The sequence below is a fragment of the Larimichthys crocea genome, chromosome I, assembly GCF_000972845.2.
Source record: "Larimichthys crocea isolate SSNF chromosome I, L_crocea_2.0, whole genome shotgun sequence".
In the NCBI taxonomy this organism is placed as follows: Eukaryota; Metazoa; Chordata; class Actinopteri; family Sciaenidae; genus Larimichthys; species Larimichthys crocea.
In genome coordinates, this window is record NC_040011.1 from 18,333,374 (window position 1) to 18,357,094 (window position 23,721).

The 23,721-nt window shown below is 44.4% G+C and overlaps 2 protein-coding genes across 4 annotated transcripts; one reads left to right on the top strand and one right to left on the bottom strand.

The window, feature by feature from the left end:
* Nucleotides 1-7,854: 7,854 nt before the first annotated feature.
* On the bottom strand, nt 7,855-17,928 carry LOC104932517 (MOB-like protein phocein). 3 transcript variants are annotated; one of them, XM_019270177.2, is made up of 9 exons: nt 17,613-17,928; nt 15,599-15,754; nt 12,612-12,674; nt 11,115-11,215; nt 10,649-10,691; nt 10,344-10,430; nt 10,129-10,208; nt 9,209-9,320; nt 7,855-9,074 (listed from the first exon to the last, which is right to left on the bottom strand). In XM_019270177.2, exons 1-9 carry the CDS (start codon nt 17,742-17,744, stop codon nt 8,940-8,942), a joined length of 909 nt encoding a protein of 302 aa, XP_019125722.1. In that variant the 5' UTR covers nt 17,745-17,928; the 3' UTR covers nt 7,855-8,939. The 3 variants fall into 3 exon arrangements, with proteins under 3 accessions (XP_019125722.1, XP_010746057.1, XP_010746061.2); XM_010747755.3 differs by lacking the exons at nt 15,599-15,754; nt 17,613-17,928 and adding an exon at nt 13,348-13,486; XM_010747759.3 differs by lacking the exons at nt 7,855-9,074; nt 9,209-9,320; nt 10,129-10,208; ... (2 more) ...; nt 11,115-11,215; nt 12,612-12,674 and adding exons at nt 15,074-15,281; nt 15,376-15,465 and having other exon boundaries at nt 17,613-17,915.
* Nucleotides 17,929-18,194: 266 nt separating this feature from the next.
* Nucleotides 18,195-23,517, top strand: hspd1 (heat shock 60 protein 1). The gene is made up of 11 exons (XM_019270178.2): nt 18,195-18,321; nt 19,621-19,796; nt 19,891-20,226; nt 20,320-20,415; nt 20,501-20,594; nt 20,699-20,867; nt 21,006-21,105; nt 21,201-21,446; nt 21,532-21,706; nt 21,808-21,986; nt 22,260-23,517. The coding sequence occupies exons 2-11, from the start codon at nt 19,623-19,625 to the stop codon at nt 22,428-22,430; spliced, it is 1,740 nt and encodes a 579-aa protein (XP_019125723.1). The 5' UTR covers nt 18,195-18,321; nt 19,621-19,622; the 3' UTR covers nt 22,431-23,517.
* Nucleotides 23,518-23,721: the final 204 nt, after the last annotated feature.

Here is a 23,721-nt window from a genome sequence, read left to right on the forward strand (position 1 = left end):
CCTTTGTCTGATGCCATTAGGAGGTCATTTGTAACATTTGTGACTAATGCGGTCTCTGTGCTATGATGCACTTTAAATCCTGACTGAAAATCCTTCAATAGACTATTGTTATGGAGAAAGTCACACAGCTGATTAGCTACAGCTTTCTCAAGTATCTTAGACAGAAAGGGAAGGTTTGATATCGGTCTGTAGTTGGCTAAGACCTCTGGGTCTAGAGTGGGCTTTTTAAGAAGAGGTTTAATTACAGCTACCTTAAAGGACTGTGGTACATATCCTGATAATAAAGACAGATTAATCATATCCAATAAAGAATTACTAGCTACAGGTAAAACATCCTTGAGCAGCCTGGTTGGGATGGAGTCTAAGAGACAGGTTGACGGCTTAGCTGCAGAAATGATTAAAGTTATTTGATGAAGGTCGATGGGAGAAAAACAGTCTAAATACATAACAGGTTTTACAGCTGTTTCAAAACTTGCTGTATCAGAATGCAGATCAATGCCTGTTGAGGGCAAGAGGTGATGGATTTTGTCTCTAATAGTTATAATCTTATCATTAAAGAAGCTCATGAAGTCATTGCTACTTAGACCTAAAGGAATAGATGGTTCAGTAGAGCTGTGATTCTCTGTTAGTCTGGCTACAGTGCTGAAGAGAAACCTGGGGTTGTTCTTATTCTCCTCAATTAAAGAAGCGTAATAGGCTGCTCTGGCATAACGGAGAGCCTTCCTGTATGTTTTGAGATTATCTTGCCAGACTAGATGAGACTCTTCTAGTTTAGTGGCACGCCATTTGCGTTCAGATTTACGTGCCTCTTGCTTTAATTTACGAGTCTGCTGGCTATACCATGGTGCTAGCCTTCTTTGTTTAATTATCTTCTTTTCAGAGGTGCAATAGAGTCTAGAGTTGTCCGTAATGAGCCTGTAATACTATCAACAAGATGGTCTATTTGTGGGTGGCTAAAGGAAGTAGACAAGTCCTCTGTTACAGTTAGACATGGCATTGAATTCAATGCTGAAGGAATCACTTCCTTAAATTTGGCTACAGCACTATCAGATAAACATCTGCTGTAGAAGCTTCTATACAAAGGCTTATAGTCCGGTAGTATGAACTCAAAGGTTATTAAAAAATGGTCAGACAGAAGAGGATTCTGTGGGAAGACTATTATATTATCAATTTCAATGCCATATGAAAGAACAAGATCAAGAGTGTGGTTCAGACAATGAGTCGGTTTATTTACACTTTGACAAAAGCCAATTGAGTCTAATAGAGAGATAAACGCAGTACTAAGACTATCATTGTGGTTGTCCACATGAATGTTAAAATCACCTAATTACTTTATCTGTTTTAAGGATCAAGCCTGATGCAAATTCTGCAAATTCAGATAAAAATTCAGAATAAGGACCTGGAGCTCGATATACTGTAACAAATAAAATTGGCTGTAAAGTTTTCCAGGTTGGGTTAGTGAGGCTAAGAACAAGGCTTTCAAATGAATTATAATTTAGTTTAGGGTTAGGATTTATTAATAGACTTGAGTCAAATATGGCTCCAACTCCACCACCTCGACCAGTACTTCGAGGAACATGAGTATTATGACTCGGAGGAGTGGATTCATTTAAGCTAACATATTCATCCTCCTGCAGCCAGGTTTCAGTGAGACAGAATAAATCAATATCATAATCAGATATTAATTCATTGACTAAGACAGCTTTAGATGACAAAGACCTGATATTCAATAGTCCACATTTAATTCTCTTATTTTGGACTGTTGGAGATGTTGATTTAATTTTTATTAAGTTTTTATGATGAACTCCTCTTCTGTTTGTTTTATCTTTAAATAATGTAGGTGGACGGGGGACAGACACAATCTCTATACTAAAGGACTGGGTGGGCAGCTGCTCTAATGGAAACAACAACAACGATACAAATTTAAAAAAGCCATAATGGAAGTGAATTACCAGGGACTATTATTGCCGGTGCACCGGTGTTTTTTATGTGAGAGAAGAAGAAGGCACAGACAGAGAGAGAGTGAGAGAGAGAGAAAGAAATAGGAAGAAGATGTGAAATATGAAAAGGTTAGTGTTTACTGTCGCTACATGACTGTCAATGTGTTATAGCTAGGCCATGTAGCCCCGGGTTTAAGGTTTCTCTTGGTCTTCCTTTCCTGTGGCAGAGTCAGTGTCATCATATTGTCATGCCCTAAAGTAATGATGGACTAGTTCTAGTGAATCTAATGAATTACTACAGTAGTTGAATAGAGCTATTTACTGTGTGCCAACACTACCTCTTAAGAACACAACTAATGATCTTGAACACATTAACAGGGCATGAAATTCCAAGGCACACCTATTAATTCCAGGTAAAACCATTCCAGGTGACAACCTCATGAAGGTATGATGACATTATGGCAATAGGTTTTCTCCTATCCAAGTACTAACCAGACTCTGCTTAGTTTCTGAGACAAGATGAGATCTTGTGCAGGAGCAAGTGTTTCTCTGAGCATGTATCAGTGATGCTCCACCTCCATCTGAAATAAAATATACCTCCATAAATGTGAGAAATATTAGATTGATTTGACCACCCTTTTTATGGCACTGCAGGCAACAATAAACTGCTCAACAATTGCAGCATGGCAGTCCTGTTTCAGTTAAATTGTTCTCTTGATTGTAGCTGATGGACAGCTAAAGCTTTATGAAATTAAACAATTCAAAATATATCAATACTGCAATACTGTACTACAGAATTTGGTATCGATCCTATACCAAGTAAATACAGTTGCAGTAAATACCAATACAGATACTTTTTACTTAAAAAAGCAGATTATCTACTTTTGTGTAGGAGAGTGATTACTTCTATCCCTTCCCCATTATCTGCACGCCATCTACTGTACACAAAGGGGAATTACACCCAGTGATCACATACCATTTCAATAATTTTGAACTTTCAGACAAGAATAGTATTTCTATAATATGCTAGTTTTTAAACAACCCCTTCTGGTGTTGTCATGATTCAGTATCTGAAGAAACTTCTGTTGCTGTGGTTGGTCAAATCTATTTCTCCTCCAAAATAAACAATAATATATATTAGCTTCATTTAAAAACCAAAAGACATCTTCAGACATTGACTGGAAGAAAATCTGGTGCTTAGTTTCTAAATATCTGATTTTAAATCAATAAAACTTGCTCATCAGGTTGTTACTACAGCCATAGGTCTTCAGGGGGCAGCAATCCATAATGGGCAGTGTGGAGGGGGCGTGGTGCATCAGTTGCAGGGGAGAGGTGTGGAGAGGGCTCAGGAGAGCAGCGCCAGGGGAGGTGATTAGCACACCTGCATCTAGTTGTCTAATCACTCTCCCCTTTTTAACACAGTAGCGTGCTGGACCTGGGAGAGAGGAACGAGACGAACACACGAGGAGCCGGAAGCACATGATCAAGAGGATCGTGTCCACCGAGAATGGCTCAGAAGTGTGTGTGAATTGTGGTGTCTAATAAAAGACCTAAAAACTGCTATACTTCACTGAGTGTCTCTGCTGAGGAACCTGCGGTGGAATAGGATGCCACAATTGGTACCCAACATAACTTAATAGACTAGACGAGATGATGGAGCCACAGAATCCAATAACCACGCTGGCCCAAATGCTGGCAGAGGTCGCAGCAATGAACCGAGACCAGGTGATACTGAACAGACAGCTGGAAACGATGGTGCCTCAGGTGGGGACAGCATCACCGGCCCCCTCACTCTCCGGAATCAACCTGCACAAAATAGCTGCACACGATAGCTACAAACTTTTCGAGTTTGATGTTCGAGGCAACGGCAACAGCATGTGGCTGGTCAGGGTGGAGTGGGCCTGCTTCCCCTGTTGTCAGGAGACGCACAAATAGCGGCGCTCTGCCTGCCTGCCCCCTCTCGAGGCCAATACAGGGAGATAAAAAGGACTGGGCTTCTGGAAAAAGTAATCCTGGAGCAGTTCGTGGAGGTGCTCCAGACTGCCACCTCGGACTGGGTGCGCTGCCACTGCCCGGCGGACCTGGCAGCAGCCATTATCTTGGCCAAGGATCATCTGGATCAGCCCCGCACTAATTCTCTCTCTCCTTCCCAGGCTCCAGCAGCTGCTGGCGCTACGCTCGACCCACAGAGGGTTCCTCAGGTGGCAGGGCAGGAGTGCTGGAGGTGTGGACAGCCCGGTCACTTTCACTGTGAGTGCCTGCTCATGGAGGTGGGCCAGGTGATTCGGGTTGTCGGCCCTTCGGCACCTTTCCCCGGTCCAGGAGGGACGTACAGCATTCCGGTAAGTACGCTTTGCCTTCGACCAAGTGATAAAAATTGATGGTCACATAGTGCGCCCTGATGCAGCGTTAACATATCCACACTTTTCATTGCGCAGGGACAGACTATACAGAGTGAGTCGTGACACTCAGACAGATGAAATAATTACCCAGTTGATGGTACCAAAAAGCCGCTGGGAAATTAGTTATCCAGGCGGCTCATTTTAACCCAATGGCTGGACATATGGGGTGTGATAAGACACTGAACCATGTAATGGCCCGATTCTATTGGTCAGGCATTCAGGCAGATGTGCGTCCTGCCCTAAATGCCAACCAACTGGCCATCCCGAGAGCGCCTTTGTGCCCATTACCATTGATTGAGATCCTGTTTAAAAGTATTGGGATGGACCTCATCTGGCAATTTCACCGGAGCTCCTCTGCTGTGCAGTGCGCCCCACAGGATTTTCTCCCTTTGAAAACCAGGCAGGGTTTTGGACCTGGTTAAAGAAAGCTGGGAGGAAGGTCCAAGCTCCAGTAAAAACAAAATTCAATACGTCCTGGACCTGAGAGCAAAACTCCACACACTGGGACAGTTATCACATGAGAATTCGCCCAGGAATGTCAGTAGTGGCTGTACAACAGAGGATCTAGGTTAAGACAATTTTCACTGGGAGATAAAGTGCTTGTATTACTCCCATCATCTAACTCCAAATTACTTGCGTATTGGCAAGTCGCAAGGTCCCTTTGTGGTCACACGATGAGTGGGTGATGTTGATTATAAGCTTGTGCAGTCTGACCAGGGAGGAGCAACACAGATTTATCACCTCAACCTCCTTAAAGCTTGGAGAGAGGAAAAAAAAGTGTGATCATCTGGGAAAGTAACTGTTAAATGTAATCATTGCTTGACACAATAAAGTATAAAAAATAAATAAATAAATAAAAACATCAGGTTCTTGAATGTTGTCCTTTAATGATAACATCAACAAATTCTAAAATGTTCCATGTTCCAGAATGTTAATATTCCAGAACATGACAATATTCTGGAACATGATGTCATGTTCTGGAATGTTGTCATGTTATGGAATGTTGCCATGTTACGGAATGCTGTCATGTTTTGGAATGTTGTCATATTCTAGAATGTTGTAATGTTCTACAGTGTTGTGATGATATGGAATGTTGTCATGTTCCTGAATGTTGTCATGTTTTGGAATGTTGTCATGTTCTAGAATGTTAACATTCTGGAACCATCCTGCATTCTAGAACATGTCATCATGTTCTAGAAAATGGCTGTATTTCAGAATGTTGTAATGTTCTACAATGTTGTGATGATATGGAATGTTACCATGTTCCAGAATGTTGTCATGTTCTTCAATGTTATGGAATGTTGCCATGTTCTAGAATGTTGTCATGTACCAAATGTTCTACACTGTGTAGATTAGTAATACATGCAGATGGTAGATTGCGTTTGCGTCTCAGGCACTTTAGGCCCTGTGCAGGTGTCTGCTAACAGTCCTAGGGAGCTAGCTACTACTGCTCCCTACCACGCAGATGCCATCTCTTCTCCAGCCACAGCCTCCACTCCACCTGCTGTAGCAGCCCCAGCCACTCCTCCGATTACTGGTCCTGCTCCAGACGCCATCCCGGAGGGCTCGTTGTTCTAGCTCGGGGCTAAACCAAAGGCCGGTCTGCTCTACTCCCTCACACACGGTGGCGCATCAGCATTGGGTTGTGGTCGGCAACACCAAGAAAGGAGAAAACCCTCTTTATTAGGGAAAAGGGGGTAGTAAGTCACCTCTATCCTCTTCACCAGCCCCAGGCCTCTGCCTACACAACAAGTTCACTGTGCTGGATGATCAAGAGTTTCCTCCACTCACGGAATTCTCACACTGCAGCCTGAGACGCAAGCAGCCCGTCTCCTCCACAAACACTACCAACCCAGCAGGCTCCAGACTGGCTGTCCGACCCACCACTCTCCATAAGGTCGCAGTAGTCTCGTTCACTCCACGTTCAAGCCTTCTCCATTGCTTTTAACACCATCCGTCCGACTCTACTGGGTGAGAAGATGACTGCAATGCAGGTGGAGGCCCCCATCGTGTCCTGGATTGTTGACTACCTGATGGGCAGACCACAGTATGTATGCCTACAGAACTGTGTGTCCGATAGGTGGTCAGTAACACTGGGGCCCCACAGGGGACTGCCCTCTCTCCCTTCCTCTTCACCCTCTTCACCTCAGATTCCAACTATTGCACCGAATCCTGACACCTTCAGAAGTTCTCTGATGACTCAGCAATAGTTGGTTGTATTAAAAAGGGTGATGATAGTGAATACAGGACTGCTGTGGGCAACTTTGTCACTTGGACTGAGCTGAATCATCTGCAGCTCAATGTGACAAAGACGAAGGAGCTAATAGTGGATCTGAGGAGGGTAAAAACACCAGTGACCCCCGTTTTCATCCAGGGGGTCCCTGTGGATATTGTAGAGGAGTGTACTTGAATAATAAGTTGGACTGGACAAGAAACACGACTCTTTTTCCTAAGGAGGCTGAGGTCCTTTAACATCTGCTGAGGATGTTTTATGAGTCTGTTGTGGCCAGTGCGATCTTCTTCGCTGTCACATGCTGGGGCAGTGGGCTGAAGGTCGCAGACACCAACAGACTTACCAAACTGGTCAGGAGAGCTGGTGATGTCGTGGGGGAGGAGCTGGACACTCTGACGACTGTGGCAGAGAGGAGGATGCTGTCCAGGCTTTAGTCCATATTGGACAATGACTCTCACCCTCTCTACCACTCACTGGCTCTGCAGAGGAGCTCCTTCAGCGAAAGACTCCTCTCACTTAGATGCACCACAGAGCGACAGAGGAAATCATTCCTGCCTGCTGTCATTAAAGTCTATAACACCTCCCTCAGAGAGTCAGACACACACTGTAATCTGACACAAACACTGTCAATCACTTTTTGCAGTTGTTGCACATTATTTTTTGTATTATTTATTTAATAGATAGATAGATAGATAGATAGATAGATAGATAGATAGATAGATGATTACTTGTTTAACATATGTTGTTTTTGTTTGTTTGTATACAAAAATAATTTCCCCCTGGGATTATTAAAATATTTCTGATTCTAATTCTGGACAGGAGGATGAAGACGGAGGGGAGTGGTAGCTGAACATCACATTTAATGTGTGTGCAGTGTCCCTGTAGATCATCATTAAGTTACCATTGCTTATTAATCACCTATCTTTTGCCATAACTTGTTAATATGTTTATACATGAACTTTGTATCCGCTGTCACATGATGATGTAAAGACACTGCAGTCGTCTTCTACTAAGTCAAAATTCTCCTTCACATCTTTCCTTGAACTCATGACATTTTCCACCGAGGTAAAGCAAAGGAAAGGACAAAGGGGTAATTTTTTTACTATTAGACTGTACTGGCTCTAGATACAGCCTTTCAGTCACCATAGCTCTGCAGTTCCACCACTAGATGTCGCTAAATCTCACACACTGCTTCTTTGAGTGTTGAGTTTCCTCCCCACCAGTTTGCAGAAACTGCTACATCCCTGAAGCAATAATCAACAATGTCCACACAGCCAGCTGAATAATAGGTCTTTTTTATTAACAGACATCATGAAAATGTCAACAGTAACAAAATTTTTTAGTCCATTAAAAAAAAAAGTGGGTTGGATTGACAAGACTCCTCCCACAAAATAACTTAATGAGAGAGAGGGTAAAAGAAGGGAGGTTGTGCTCCGATGTACTGAAATGTTGCTGATATTCCTGCCTTCCTGTGGTATTGACTCATGTAATGCTTAAAGCAGTAAGAACTGGCTTACAGCAGCTCAGTCTGTGCCCGTACAGTTGTGGTTGTCATGTAAGGAAGGGGGGAATATCAGGCACATTATTTACACAGTATTAAAATGGGGGCATGTCACAAAGCAGGATCAGAGTTAGCCAACAAGCCTTCCTAAACACTCTGAAGGTTCACCTCAGAGGCCACACAGAAAGAATCTGACTGCTAGTACACATACAAAGCTAGAGATTACGTTTGTCTTTGTTCACTACCACACGAGCCACACATACCTAACATTGTGTTTTAATAGCATTATTAAGTCAGCAGGCTAATTTAGTGATCCATTTGATGGGACACCCCCGAACAGGCTGGTAGGCAACACGAGTGAACAGAGAAACAGAAGCAGACACAAAAGAGTGAAGCACCATCAGAAAAACATGATAGTGAATTAAGAGAGAGGGAGGAAGGGGGAGTGGGGTTATATACAGGGGGGGGCGGCTGTCAGTGTGTGCCTTTGTCAACAATACAGGTCACCATGATTACATAGGTTTTTGCAAATCCAGCTGCTTAAAGAGGATTAAGGAGAAGGGCTTCCCTAAAGGAGTAGTGTGAGAGCAGGACTGTATGACAAACAGCTAAGTCACAGCGTGACATCATGTCGTCCTGCAGGCATGGCTGAACTCTGCTCCTGGTGTTCTTTACCCTTACTTCCTTTGAGATAGACACAGGTGACGAGGGTGGAGGGACATGGACAGTGTTACTAGACAGGAGCCTTAATACACTGTAGTGTGTACATATACGTGTGTGTGTGTGTGTGTGTGTGTTCTGTGTGTCTCCTCTGTGATGGTGTGTGTTTTTACATGGGTCTCCCTTATGGCAGCAGCTGTGTCCTAAGCCTCGCTCTCCCCAGCTGATGAGGTGTTCTGCGCCTCCTCCTCCAGAATGGGCACGATCAGGTTGTCCTTGGACATCAGGTTGTACTTCATGACAAAGCGCGTGAACCGGTGACACAGGAACGTTTCATTCTGTATGTCGCATGAAAATTAAGATTATTATACTCATATTTGTGTTAGAAAGTCTGAATCTCACCAAACAAAGAGAGTGGAAACATCCAACTAAGAGCTTCTTAGGTGTAACGCGTTGGCAGGATATTTCATACCTCATACTTGTCAAATATCTGGCGGTGATGGAAGTAGGCATGAGAGAATATCCTATAGATGCGACGACAGACAGAGCCCAGTTTGGCCACTGATGACTCCTTGATGCTCACCCTGCAGAGATGGACCAGACGATGGAAGCAGTGTGTAATTACATTCATTGAAATTGAAAGCTCGAGCCACCATAACAACGGACTCAAACTTTTTTATTTATTTCCTGAAACTGACAATGTGACAAGCACACCCACTTCTCGCAACAATGGCTGGCTGTGGGGTGCTAAACGTCTCTCAAGAGCTTTTATTAACACGACAGTGTCATCACTTTGTGTACAACACCATGAATGCTTCCAAAGGAGTGCACAGTTATGTATCTGGTTTCCAGGAGCTAGGCCAAGCAGGGCTTTAAAAGTCAACAGTATGAGTTTGATATCAATGTTATACCCAACAGGCATCCAGTGTGTCAGACGACTCTTTATAAATTAAACATAATGAACCTACAGAATTAGCAGCTGAAGCTGCAGCTCCCCACAGTGTTGCAGAGCTTAATAGTGAGTTACAGCTTGTTGTTCAGCTGTTAAGCTCTGTTTCTGGCCTCAGCGGACAGCTGTTTGAGTGTAAAACCTCTAAACACCCACTGTACACTACCTGATCACCACACAGCAGACAGACACAGTTAGTGACAAGCTGGTGAACATAAAGGAGCGTTTAGCAGCCAGAGAGTCAGATACTTCCCTCAAGAGTTGGTAGAGAAAAGGGTTCACCAAGCAGCCAGAAACTCAACTCTAATGTTGCTCCCTAACTGCTGGCAACTATCTGCCAACTATTGCAAGTTTGCCGTATTAACTAGTAAAGGTGGTAAATCAACATCGTTTAACAGCCAAAAACACGGGTTACTGCAGGTTTAAAAAGGAAGAGGACTGACCTGCTGGGGAAGTATTTGTTGCTATTGAGAAGACAGGCAGCTCCGTCCAGCGTGTGCCTGGTGTAATCAATGGCAGGGCACTGTAGGACCACAGACACGCGTCATTAAAACAAAGTTTCTGTGTGACCTCAGACAAAGGCAGAGATTAATAAAACATGCTTAGGGCTTCATGTGTGTGACAAGCGTGAGGTTTGAGTGAATCGGTGTTGACTGACCTCTTTGGGTGTCTTGTGGGCAGCACATAAAAAGATCCACTGCTCTGTGGCTGTCATCTGGGTGCAGGTGTCTGGATGGCACTCGCTCTGAAGGAGGAAAGACGAACATCAGCACAGCTCAGATTTGACCTTTGAAGCTGTGATTGTGTTTGCACTGAGCAGACTGTTGATGTATTTGTTACAATCTTTTAAACCCTTAAAGTGCTCCTTATTTGGATATAGACTTTGGTACTGAGACAAAAATCTTTCAGACAGAAGCAGCTCACATCAGAACATTTCAAACTGTACATCAATCGATCACTGACCTGTAGTTTTACAGCTAATCCATTGAGCTCCAGACAGAACTGCCTACAAACAGGAAACAAGAGCACGGTTAGAACAAATGCACACCAGTGATTCCTGCTTCAGTAACCACGTGTCAGGTTTACAACTGTTTTGAGGGCATCAACATTCAGATCATCTATACACCACTTCTATGGAACCAACATGCTTGACTCAAAGTGTCGTCAGACATCTGAGACAAACAACAGACCCAAACACATTCATGACAATAACTGGTGCTTAGCATGACTTCAAATCAGCTGAACACTGTAGCATTGGAATGTCTGTTAGCTCGACAACGAGTCCTTTTAAATAGTAAGCTGCCTGCCCTCACTCTGTATACAGTGGATCATGGCTGTCTTTTCATTTTAAAATAAGTGAATTAAATGCTACTCTTAACATGGGGAGTCTGCACTCCTCTATACATCTTTAGATTTTAAGAAAACGTACCTGAGGTGCTCGTACTTCCACACCCCCTCGTCCTGACCCTCTGGAGGTTCCAGGATCTTGTCGACGTTGGAACAGTCTGATCTAATGTTCTGCTGAATGTACTGAAAGAGAAATCACACAGATACACACTTCAGTAGAGACCCTCACTCAGCCACAGCCCATCACCTTCATACAACCGTGACACTGATGATCCATAATGACTAATGATTCCAAAGTCAAGGTGTTTTCTGGGAAACTAGAATAAAAGGATGAAGGCTGCACAGCTGGAGCAAGATACATGAATATACCTTGATGGAACTACATAGTGTCTTTAGTTGCACCTTAGTGCATCGTTCTCTACATACTGTCTGTAAAGAAATCTTAATGCCACCTTCTGCACATAATGAAATGTTAAGTTCAGCTGAGGCTTCAACAGTCTGAACCCACTCTGGACCTCTTTGTTTGGGGAGCAGCAGAGCGCACACATGCAGTGTGCCACTTCCTGTCAGTACAACAACAAACATGCTTTAACATTTACAGTTAACTGAGTGTTCAGTATGACAGGGGGTCTTCTGTAAAAACATCTGTCATAAGTCAAATAAAAATTCAAGAAAGTCACAGAGTGAAATGTTCAGGTATAACTTTAACTTTAGTCTTTGATAAAAGAGTTTGTAACTACCATTAGCGAGGAGATTGCTGACATTAAACATCAGTCAGCTAATAAATATGATTGTTCTCATATCCATTTCTATTCTTTATTTCAGTGGAGTATTAACAACATGGAGAAAATGTTGCACTAGAAACTCTAGAACACTGGAGGATACTCCAGATTTTACTAACTGACTGCTGAAAGCTAAAAAAAAAAAAGAAGAAGAAAAGAAAAAGAAATCTCTCCACTGAGTAAGAACATGGACGTGACGCCCACTGCTCACATTGGAATAGTGTCAGTGCGATATCTCTTGGTGGCAAGTATGGGCAGGAGGAAACATTCCTGCTGCTCTCTCAGCGTACTCGTGGGCATGTGAATTGTATCAGGACACACCTGACAAAATGTAAACCTGTCATTCGTTGTCTCGCCTTATCTGACCCTTCACAATGAAAGCCTTTGTTTATGCTCAGATAACATTATTGTTATTGATTATATTCAGGACTGTGGACCTTTAGTCATATTTATCATGGGCGGCTTTGGCCTAATCAGGTTCGATCCCTGGCTCCTCCAGTCTGCATGTTGAAGTGTCCTTGGGCAAGATACTGAACCCCAAATTGCTCCTGAAGGCTGTGCCATCAGTGTGTGAATGTGTGTGAATGAGATATGTACTGTAAAGCGCTTTAAATGGTCAGAAGACTAGAAAAGAGATATACAAGTACAGTCCATTTACCACAGACATCATATTTATGATTATCAATAAAGTCATCATTTCCTTTGTAATTCTTTTTTTTTTTAGAACAACACACACACACAGACACACACTGTGTAGGCTGTGGCAGACACACACACGACTCGACATGACAACACACCTGTTGGACAGCCAGGGTGCTGTCCATCTCCTCAAATGATTCATCCGGCCAGTTGTAGAAATCCTACACATGGAGGGAGGGAGGACAGTGTTAGTGTTCAGGCACAGCGGACAGAGCTGCCATTGTGGCTCAAACATGTCTACACAGCTGTCATCTGACGTTCAACGGCGAGGCTGAGGCAGCACACACGGAGCTAACGTTCGTTAAGTCTGGAGTGTGGCTCCACTCAGTGTTCTGCTGAGAGGAGGTCACAGTCACAGTCAGCAGCCTTTCTTTTTCTACATGATTCACGGCTACGAAGCGAACCTAACGCTAACTCATTAGCTAACCCAGATAGCGTCAGCTGGGCTGCGACTGCTTCCTGTAGAGAAAGCAGCCAGAGAGCGTTTACGAAACATTCAGAGCGGCTGGTTAGTGTTAGAGCACCGTGTGTGAGCCTCATTCGCCACACTGGGTTTATGATTATTGAATCAACAAAGATTATCACGCGGAGCGCCGAGATATAAAGCAATTCCTGTGGTCATAGAAGTTAACGATACTCCAGGAAATAGACGGAGCAACAGCTAAGGTTAGCTCGCTGGCTGGTTCCAGGTCAGGCCCTTCCTGCGTGTTGTCTGCGGCCGAGCTGTCGATGGAATACGTGCAGTAAAACGACGGGACTCAAACAAGACGGCATCCCGTAACCCCGGGGCTTCACTGCGCTGCTGTGCGAGTGTTCCTGCCGGGTTAGACGCACCTTTGCCTTGGTTCCAGGCCGATTCCTCCTGAGAACTGCAGTACCCTCCGCCATGACCATCTCGACAGAATACCCGGATGTTCGTCAGCCGCCGTGTCGTAGCGGAGGACTCGGATGTGACCTGAGCGCGGAGCGGCACACTCAAAATACACACACACTCATACTGTGCACTGTGTACTGTACACACACACACTCATACTGTGCACTGTACTGTACACACACACACTCATACTGTGTACTGTGTACTGTACTGTACACACACACACTCATACTGTGTACTGTACTGTACACACACACACACACACTCATACTGTGTACTGTACTGTACACACACACAGACTCATACTGTGTACTGTACCCAACTACAACAAGTACTTCTACTTTACTCGACTATTTCCATTTAAGTTCATTTATCCTTACTGACACTGACAGCACAGCCCTCTGTCATTGTGGCATAAACAGAATGAAAATTAGAAATGTAGCTAAAGTTAAATGATGTACTTATAAAACATATGACTCATTTAAAATATATAGAAATAACCATATTTCAGACTGGCCAATAAAAAGAAAATATTAAAGCACTGCTCAATTTGGAGCAAGAATTATTTAGAGAAGAAGCAGCCAGCTGGTATTCTGTCTGTAATGGAGTGGTCAGCACAGTCACCACATCTCAACCCTATTGAGCTGCTGTGCAAATGGAGGATTCTTTGATTAAGGAAACAATTATTTTAATTAAAAATCATTATTTCTGACCCTGTCAATAGATATATTTCATATTCATTTTGCAATATGTCCTATTTAAACTAATTTAAAAATATGGAATTTTCAGACCCAAACGTTTGAACGGTAGTGTATATTGCACTAAATTCCTTTTGTCATCTATATCATTTATAGTGACCCAACAATTCCTACCACAAGCAAGCATTTAGCAGAAAAAATAGTGCAAATTAGTGAGAACATTCTTATCACTTAGATGCATGTTTAATTTATCTTGTGGCGTTGTCCTATAGAAGGACACTGTGTCAACATTGGTTTCATTACTTTAGATTTTATTACGTGACTAGAACATATTACTAAAACACTGTGTTGAATTAAAAGTACATCAAACATTCTTACAGTGGAACATTTTTGGATTGCTTTTGTTCTTATTGAGAAAACCATGATCCCTTCCTCCTGTAAACTAGACAGAGTTCACAGTTTGTGTGAATTCAACACAGAGCTTATTGACAGAACAAAGATCAACTCCAGGTAGATTCCAGTGTGATGGCCCACTGGCTACATTAACCTTGCTCTCAGTTGCAAAGCAAGTAGTCAAAATGAGCTCCACCTATAACATTAAATACTGATTAACATGAACGCTATAATAGAGTTTAAATACCATTTAAATACCAGGTTATTTTACATTTGAGACTATTTGCTGATAATACTTATATCAAATGTTGAATGACTTTTTACTCACAAAATGAGATGTCACATTTGCACTACATCCTGTACAAATGGAGTTCATTGTCTGCTTTAAGACACATCGTAGTTTAATTTTGCACCAAATCCACTCATTTTACTGGCAAGTCATGTCCATCTCTGGATGAATGTTGAGTGTGGTAGTCATCTTGTCTTAACAGTAGTCTACAAGTATATCTAAGCATGTTGCATTGAACTTACCTCATTGTATCTGAACTTATCTGCTGACTAATGCTTACAGAAGTATGAAATCAGACAAAAGGACGACAATCAACAGTTCACCTTTATTTTAACAAAATGTAATTAGAATTATTTACAATTGTAATAACAAAAAAAGAAAAAACAGACATGACAGTTCGAACTTAGTTTCCTCTCTGCAGGGATGACAGGGACTTGACATGATCAGCAACAAAAGAGATGACTCAATCGACGTATTTACCGAGGATGTCTGCATCACGGAACAGGTAGTAATCCTGAAGGTTAGAGTAAGAAAAGAGATTAACTGAGGAAGGTACAGCAAGAAAACTGATCTTAACCAATTCAGATGAAAAGCCAACTGTACTGCACCTTATCGTCCAGACTGACTTTAGTTCCACCGTACTCTGGTAGGAGTACTTTCTCTCCAACCTTCACGCTGACTGTCTGCAAGTCTCCTTTCTAGAAAAACAAAGAAACATCACACCAGAGGTTACACAAGAGTAGAGGCCAGATAGAAACTGGGAAACACCACATGCCGCACAGCAGGAATTCACAGAAAATCTGCTCTAGTAGGCTGAGAACAGATTATCACCTGATTGACGGAGCCGGGTCCTACTGCCACCACCGTGGCCTGCAGCACCTTGCCTTGAGACTTTTCTGGCAGCATGATGCCACCCTTCGTTACTGTCTCTGCGGTAAAGCGCTCCACCAGCACGCGGTCAAACAGGGGGAGGAATTTTCTGAAGGCCTGCAAGTGAGAACAAAGATGGGAAATGAACACATACTATTACTATCAAACAATGTTTTAACTATTGTTACTACTGAATAAAACAGATGGCAGAAGTTTGCGTACAGGGCTTTCTGACTTCTTTGTTCCTCCAAACCTAAAGTCAATGAGGCTTCTCTGGCCCATGTGCACATGCCAGTGGAGCCCTGATCCACTAACTTACTCTGTAGGGGGTCTACAAACACACACTGATGAGACAGAATCTCTGTCTGATTCAAAGCAGTGTAATAGTAATGCCTGCTGTATGACAACTCAGTGTTAGTTTAGTTCAAATGTGTTCAAACAAAATTATTCAGATTAATCAATGACTGTAGCTGCTCTGCTGGAGAAGGGGAGGTGAGGGTGGAAGGCTTCAGGGAGACTTAAGTAATGTCAATAAGTCAGCTGCTGCTTCACAGAGGAGCCTTTGAGGAGTCAATTATTACAAAACTCTGTCTAACCAAAGTCAGCCTTTCTCCATTATGTCTGTGTTTTTGGGCAGTGTGTAAAGTTCCAAGAAGCAGAGGCGTGAGGGAGGAGGGAGGACAACTGTCTGATAGCAGCAGATGTACCAGTGACCTTGGGTGAAGGTTGTTTGTGGTGGGGGGACAAGGACATGTCCCAGTTTGTTGACTGGGAGTTAGCTATTCACTGTGGCTGTTTAACCTGGGTCAGGGAGCAGGAGCGAGGACGGCTGATAAAATAGTTTGATGATGAAAAAAAAGAATCTTGGAATTTGATGTTGTGCAGTCACATAACGGCCTTGACAGGGATGAAACGTCCTCCAGCTTTTTAACATTTCAAGATAACACTCAGGGACAGTTTGCCAGAAGCTTTCCATGAAGGTGTCAGGGTACATGCATCTAACGGTCGGCTGCATGAACTGGCATTATACTGCAGTGTTTTGAACATTTTATCCTCCTGCTCTAACACAGACACCAAACACCGTGAAGGACTTTAATATGGTAAATGGAGTGTGCTTATATATCTCCTTTCTAGTCTTCTGACCACTCAAAGCGCTTTTACACTACATATCTCATTCATACACTGATGGCACAGCCTTCAGGGGCAGTTAGGGTTCAGTGTCTTGCCCAAGGACACTTCGACATGCAGACTGGAGGAGCCGGGGATCGAACCGCCGATCATTTGATCAGTGGACTAATAGTACTATACTTATCCATGATACTCTGCATTAGCACGTACTAGTCAAACATGAAGAGTCACAGCACTCGGAAGTGACTTATGCTCTGCAGGGATAGGTCACGAGGTCAGTCTACGTAACGGAAGCAAGGACCGGAACCCGGAAATGATTTAAAGGCGCATGGAATTGGTATTTTTTCCACCGGCCAAGGGCACGCGCAGTTTAACATGACGAGATAAACGTGACCGACAGGCACCGGAGAGAGAAGCTCACCGGACTGAGCCGTCTCTGCGTTCTCTCTCACACACTTTACATGCACAGCCACGCGTGACTGCTGCAGTGATACTCATTCATTCATCAGCACGTGTCGCGTCATAAACGTCCATCCGAACACACACACACACACACACACACACACACACACACACACACAGAATGAGCAGAGGTGTGCTAACACAGGTTGTAGCAGCAGCTGTGTGTTTAACCACAGAGATAACCTCCTCCTCTAACAGCCTCTGCAGCGTGTCGTGACATGAACAGGACCGTGTCTCCTTCTCTCCTGCTCTGACCTTGTGACTCGATGTTAGAGAAAGCTAAGACAACGCTGCCTGCTAACGGTGATTCAGCAGCCATACGAGCGCGGGAAAAGAGCTGCGGTGTCCATAACGAACACGGACAGCTTCGGACAGAGTGTCTTACCATGTCTGTGCGTGTGAGCGGTCCGACCGTCTGCGTGGAGATGCACCCCGGTTTCCTCGCGAGCGTGGATGTAACGCACTGAAGGGAGGAGAGCTCCACGTGAGGAAATATCCAGAAGGATGTTCTGCGCATGCGCAACACCTGCCCTGAACTTGAAGTCCGACTCGTTGCCTACACAGAACATTCTAGTACACCTGACGTACAGAGCAAACACGTCGCACTTTATTCACATATACATTATCCAGCAGGACGGAAATACGTCCAGGTGATTTCTGGAGTGTGTGTCGGTCATTTCGCGGTTATTCACACATTACAAGCTGGAGCAACGTTGCACAATTTCAACTTTGACCTCTGTTTTTTTCCTCCAATGGCACACGCGAAAATTCTAGAAGCGACTGCCCGGGAACGAGCATTGACGTGTATTTCGACTCATAAATCATAAATAAAGAGCTGAATTGTATAACTTACAACACAGTATTATATATATATATATGTACAATGAGGTGTAGCTCACATGATTTATTCTTTAAAAAGAGTCATATAAGACGAGTTTGGAGACTAGTTATGTGTTATTCAGAGTCCGGGCGTGCCGGTGAAATACCCGGATGTGATGGGCCATGTGCAGCGCAGCGCTGTCCTCCGGTCCAGTCTCATCATTCCGTCTCACAGACGAGCACCCTGTAGCCGCTCCGAGCCTTTTACCTCACAGGTAAGCGCGGACATGTCCTCAAGTCTTACAGCCTCTGCGCTAACACTGCAGGCTGCGTGCTTTAGACCAGCGCGGGCCTTTTTAAGCGTAGAGTTTGTGTTAGCTAAGATGTGACAGTCTGTGATGCAACACTTTGAGAAACGCTAACAGCTAACAGGTTTCACTCTGAACTGCAAGGACACACAGGCTAACATGCTGCTATGGACTGAAGCTAACAGACGGTTATTGAGTTTGGTTCAGTCAGGCACGCTGCGTGTCGTGCGTGTCTGATGATGAAGCACATGAATGTTGAAGTCACGAGAGACAGAGGGGAGAGCTGCGGAGGAAGAGTCTGATCACCGGGAACGTGTCGTCGGTCATTGAATTGTTGATCAACTCGCTGACAGTGTGATGGTCAGTCATTAGAGGCTGAGCCGAGATGGGGAAGCAGTTCCGCACATGCTTTTTCCAATTTGACCTTGTGACGCACGACCTGAGGAGAACACGTGGGGGGTGGAGTGGGTAACCAGGAACCGGTTTGAGGGACACTTTTTATAATCCCGAGTCACGATCAAGGCCAGCAGGAGTACTAGACGGCTCTTTATTGCTTAATCTAGAGATTAAGCTCGATGTTTACCAAGTAGAAGAAAGCTGGACTGGATAACTGTCGAGTGAGGACACGGCCGAGGGCACTTTGTCTTTATTGTTAGCATATGTGATTAGACAGAAGACTTTTTACTGATCATTGAACCCTTTTAGACATTTATTGTACAGAAATGGAAAATATTCTGACTCCAGCCTCAAGTGTCTTCAGGATCATGACTGTTAGAGACACACACTCATTATAAAGACGACCCCATGGCGTCTGTGAAAGTTTGATGGCCATTCCCCATATTTTGCTATTTTAATTTGTCATCAGTTCATTGAAAAATTGTGGAAATAACCGACAGAGTAACCATCAGTAGAAACGGTTGTTAGTCGCAGTGTATTTTGGGATGCCTGAGCTCTGCTGTCATGTTCTTCATGTAATAATTGCATCTTTTTGTAGAAGGAGACATGGAGAAGTGAAAATCTGGAGGCTCATTCATTCACTAGCAGCATGTCATGTCACCAGTGGCCACCAGGGGCACAGTTAACCTTTGTAACATCGTCCTCCTGTGGGGGTTGAGGGGGGGTGGATGAGTTTTGGTGAATTATTATTTAGGTGTACTTTGGCTCCGCTCATCACAGGCTCTACATGTCTGCTTTCCAAAACCCCTCTGGTGATCATGAATGGATGATGTGATGATGTGGTGTCAGACGTGTCTTTTCTCCCCACAGAGATGTTTCGTTTACCGACAGTCATGAAGCAGGTGAGGCCCGTGTGCAGGGCGCTGGCTCCTCACCTCACACGAGCCTACGCCAAGGATGTCAAGTTTGGAGCTGATGCACGTGCCCTCATGCTGCAGGGAGTGGACCTGCTGGCTGATGCCGTGGCTGTCACCATGGGTCCAAAGGTAATACGAGGTTTGATATTTTGTGTTGAATCCACTGCTTGGTTCTATTCAAGATGTAATTCAGAACTGATTGACCGCTCTCTCTCTGTTCCAGGGTCGCACTGTCATCATCGAGCAGACATGGGGCAGCCCTAAGGTCACCAAGGACGGTGTGACGGTGGCCAAGAGCATCGACCTGAAGGACAAGTACAAGAACATTGGCGCCAAGCTGGTGCAGGACGTGGCCAACAACACCAATGAGGAGGCCGGCGACGGCACCACTACCGCCACAGTGCTGGCTCGTGCCATCGCCAAGGAGGGTTTCGACACCATCAGCAAGGGAGCTAACCCCGTGGAGATCCGCCGCGGAGTCATGATGGCTGTGGAGCACGTCATTAACGAGCTGAAGAACCTGTCCAAACCAGTCACAACCCCTGAGGAGATCGCACAGGTTAACATAATAAATCATTTATTCATAGGAATGATGAGTAGCTGCCTGTCTTGACTTTGTAATGAAGCTCCTCGATGTCGTTGGTCTTTTAAGGTTGCTACAATCTCAGCCAACGGCGACGTGGAGATTGGTAACATCATCTCCAACGCCATGAAGAAAGTCGGCCGCAAAGGAGTCATCACTGTTAAGGTGAGTTTAACAATCTCACAGAAAAACAACACATGTACTCCTCTGGTTGTAAAGTGACATAATCAGTACATGCTTTACATGTCAGGATGGGAAGACTCTGCACGATGAGCTGGAGATCATTGAGGGCATGAAATTTGACCGCGGTTACATCTCCCCTTACTTCATCAACACTGCCAAAGGTGAGGGTGCTCGTACCGACCAGCACACATGAAGCTGAAACACGCCCTGTCCTCATATCTGCCTATAAAAATAACCATGCTAAATCTTTAACCTCTGTTTCCAGGTCAGAAATGTGAGTTCCAGGACGCCTACCTGCTGCTGAGTGAGAAGAAGATCTCCAGTGTCCAGAGCATCGTGCCAGCCCTGGAGATCGCCAACCAGCACCGCAAACCACTGGTCATTGTGGCTGAGGATGTGGACGGAGAGGCCCTCAGCACCTTGGTTCTCAACAGGTACGTTGTGTTTGTGTCCTGAGCCACTTGAAAAGCTGAAATCTGGCTTGTGTGTAGCTTTAATAGATTAGCCAGATGACAAATTATTATTATTAAGTGTTTGATTTAAATAAAGTTAATTATTTCAACAAATTGCAGACTGAAGGTCGGCCTTCAGGTGGTCGCTGTTAAAGCTCCAGGCTTCGGAGACAACAGGAAGAATCAGCTGAAGGACATGTCTGTCGCCACTGGAGGAACTGTACGTCTACTTCTCAGTATCGAGTAAATGGACAACCTTTATCCACCTCAGGTTAAGCTTAAGTTTGTAAATGTGTGTCTGTTCTCTTTCTCCAGGTGTTTGGAGATGAGTCTCTGGGCCTTGCTCTCGAAGACATCCAGGCTCATGACTTCGGCAAAGTGGGCGAGGTGCAGATCACCAAAGACGACACCTTGCTGCTGAAAGGAGGCGGCAGCCCAGCTGAGGTCGACAAGCGGGCGGCAGAGATTGCAGAGCAGCTGGAGCACACCACCAGCGACTACGAGAAGGAGAAACTCAACGAGAGGCTGGCCAAGCTGTCTGACGGAGTGGCCGTGCTCAAGGTGCGTCCACGGACGGTGCTACCTGCTGAGCTTTGTAGTTTAACTGTTTGAAAAACAAAGTTGTGATGCATGATCTGTGTTTCAGATCGGAGGAACGAGTGACGTGGAGGTGAACGAGAAGAAGGACCGTGTGACGGACGCTCTGAATGCCACCCGGGCGGCTGTGGAGGAGGGTATCGTACCAGGTGGAGGCTGTGCCCTGCTGCGCTGCATCCCGTCCCTTGATACCCTAAAAACTGCCAACGCCGACCAGAAGATCGGTTAGTGAACTCAGCTGTACTGAAACTTTAGAATGTAGTAATAATACATGACATTGCATTTGAGACACGCACCACGTTGATCTGTTCCTCCTCCTTCACAGGTGTGGACATCATCAGACGGGCACTCCGTATCCCCGCCATGACCATCGCTAAGAACGCAGGCGTGGAGGGTTCGCTAGTAGTGGAGAAGATCCTGCAGGGGGCGGCCGAACTCGGCTATGATGCCATGCAGGGAGAGTACGTCAACATGGTGGAGAAGGGCATCATTGACCCCACCAAGGTACAGTACTCCATCACTGTGGACACGTAGTTAGACAGTACTCGGCAACCAATCAGATTTTGTGTTTTGAGGTGTGTAATTAGAAATCAATTGTTCAGCATGTGTAGAGGAGACTCGCATATCTGAACCAGCTCAACACTGCCACACAGTGTTCAGGCTGAGTTAATGAATCTGACTTGACTGAGTAGTTTTGATGTTAACTAGGAGAAGATCATGTGTTGCTGCATGTATGAGAAGCCAACCCAACCCAAACGTTGTGTCTTCTTACTTCAGGTGGTGAGGACAGCCCTGTTGGATGCTGCAGGAGTAGCATCTCTGCTCTCCACTGCTGAGGCCGTGGTCACAGAGATACCCAAGGAGGAGAAGGAGATGCCAGGAGGCGGTATGGGAGGCATGGGTGGCATGGGTGGCATGGGCGGTATGGGAGGTGGCATGGGTTTCTAGGCCAACCCTCCTGACTGCTGTACAGACTAACAGGCAGAGTGGTGCTGAAGGTGGCTGAGGAACAGAAGAAAATCCTCCAAGAACCTGCACCAGACTTTGCCCATACTGACTGACTATGAGTATGTTGGAGCTGCAAATAGTTAATGACCCCCCCCCCCCCCACTTCTTCACATGATTCTGCCTCCTGCCTCTCTTTCTGGGTTTATGGAGGAGCCACAAACTCAGCCAGTTGTCCCACTCAACCGGTCTGAGAGCCCATTAAGCCCAGTTAGACCAGGATCCTCCTCAGCACCTCTACTCTAAACTCATCATAAAACAGCCCGCAGATAAAGATGCTCCTACGTTTCATCAGAGAGGTCGTGAAGAAGAAACTAACAGTGTAAACGTCGATGCTGCTCTGTGTTACCGCAGAGAGGAGAAAAGATGCCTACCACGAGTCAGTCCTTATTTCTGTCATAGTATTTTGTTAATTGTTTTGTTTTTTATATATCTGTCATTTTTCTTTGTGCCAGCTAATATTTTGACTTCAAGTCTGTCATTTGATTTAATTAAACTTTCTTCCAGAGCTCAAGTCTGCGTAACATTACATTGTCTGTCTGATGTCACATGACCACAGCTGAAAGAAGAGTGCCTAAATGAGCACGTTGAGTGTCACCAGGGCCTGAAAGCATGTTTACTGACATCTCTGCTTTTAAGGCTTTGGAGTCATTTCCATGCATGAATCATTGTTAGGTTGTGTGTGTTTGTTTGTTTTTGATCATGAGTCAGCTGAATATTGATTTGATGGCATATGGCTGATTGTATATGAGAGGGGAGGAGTCATGAGTCTAAATGTGAAAACGTGCAGTGTCCTTGTGCTGTTTATTATTGATCTTCACCAGTGAGACTCTGCTCATGCGCTCTGCTTTCACTGCGAGTCAGAGAAACCACATCCAGATATTACTTCATAAAGCACAGCTGTTTCTGTTCCACGTTATTCCTCTGCAAACAGCAGTGATCATTCGACTTGTTTTGTACAATGTAGACATGATTAATGGTGAATGGTATGTTTTTTTTTTTTTATTTAATAAAATCAGTTGTTCAGATATGTTGCTTTTTTTTCAAGATATTTTTATTGAAGTCTTTTTCATATATATAATTTCACAAAAAAGACAAACAAAGACAGACAAAATCAGAACCTCACCATCCTCCACCGTGGTACAGTAAAAAATAAACAATTGCGTGAGTTCACCTCTGGTTCCTTCTGAAAAGCAAAATAAAATGCAAGTGATGTATGAGGTCACCAAATCAT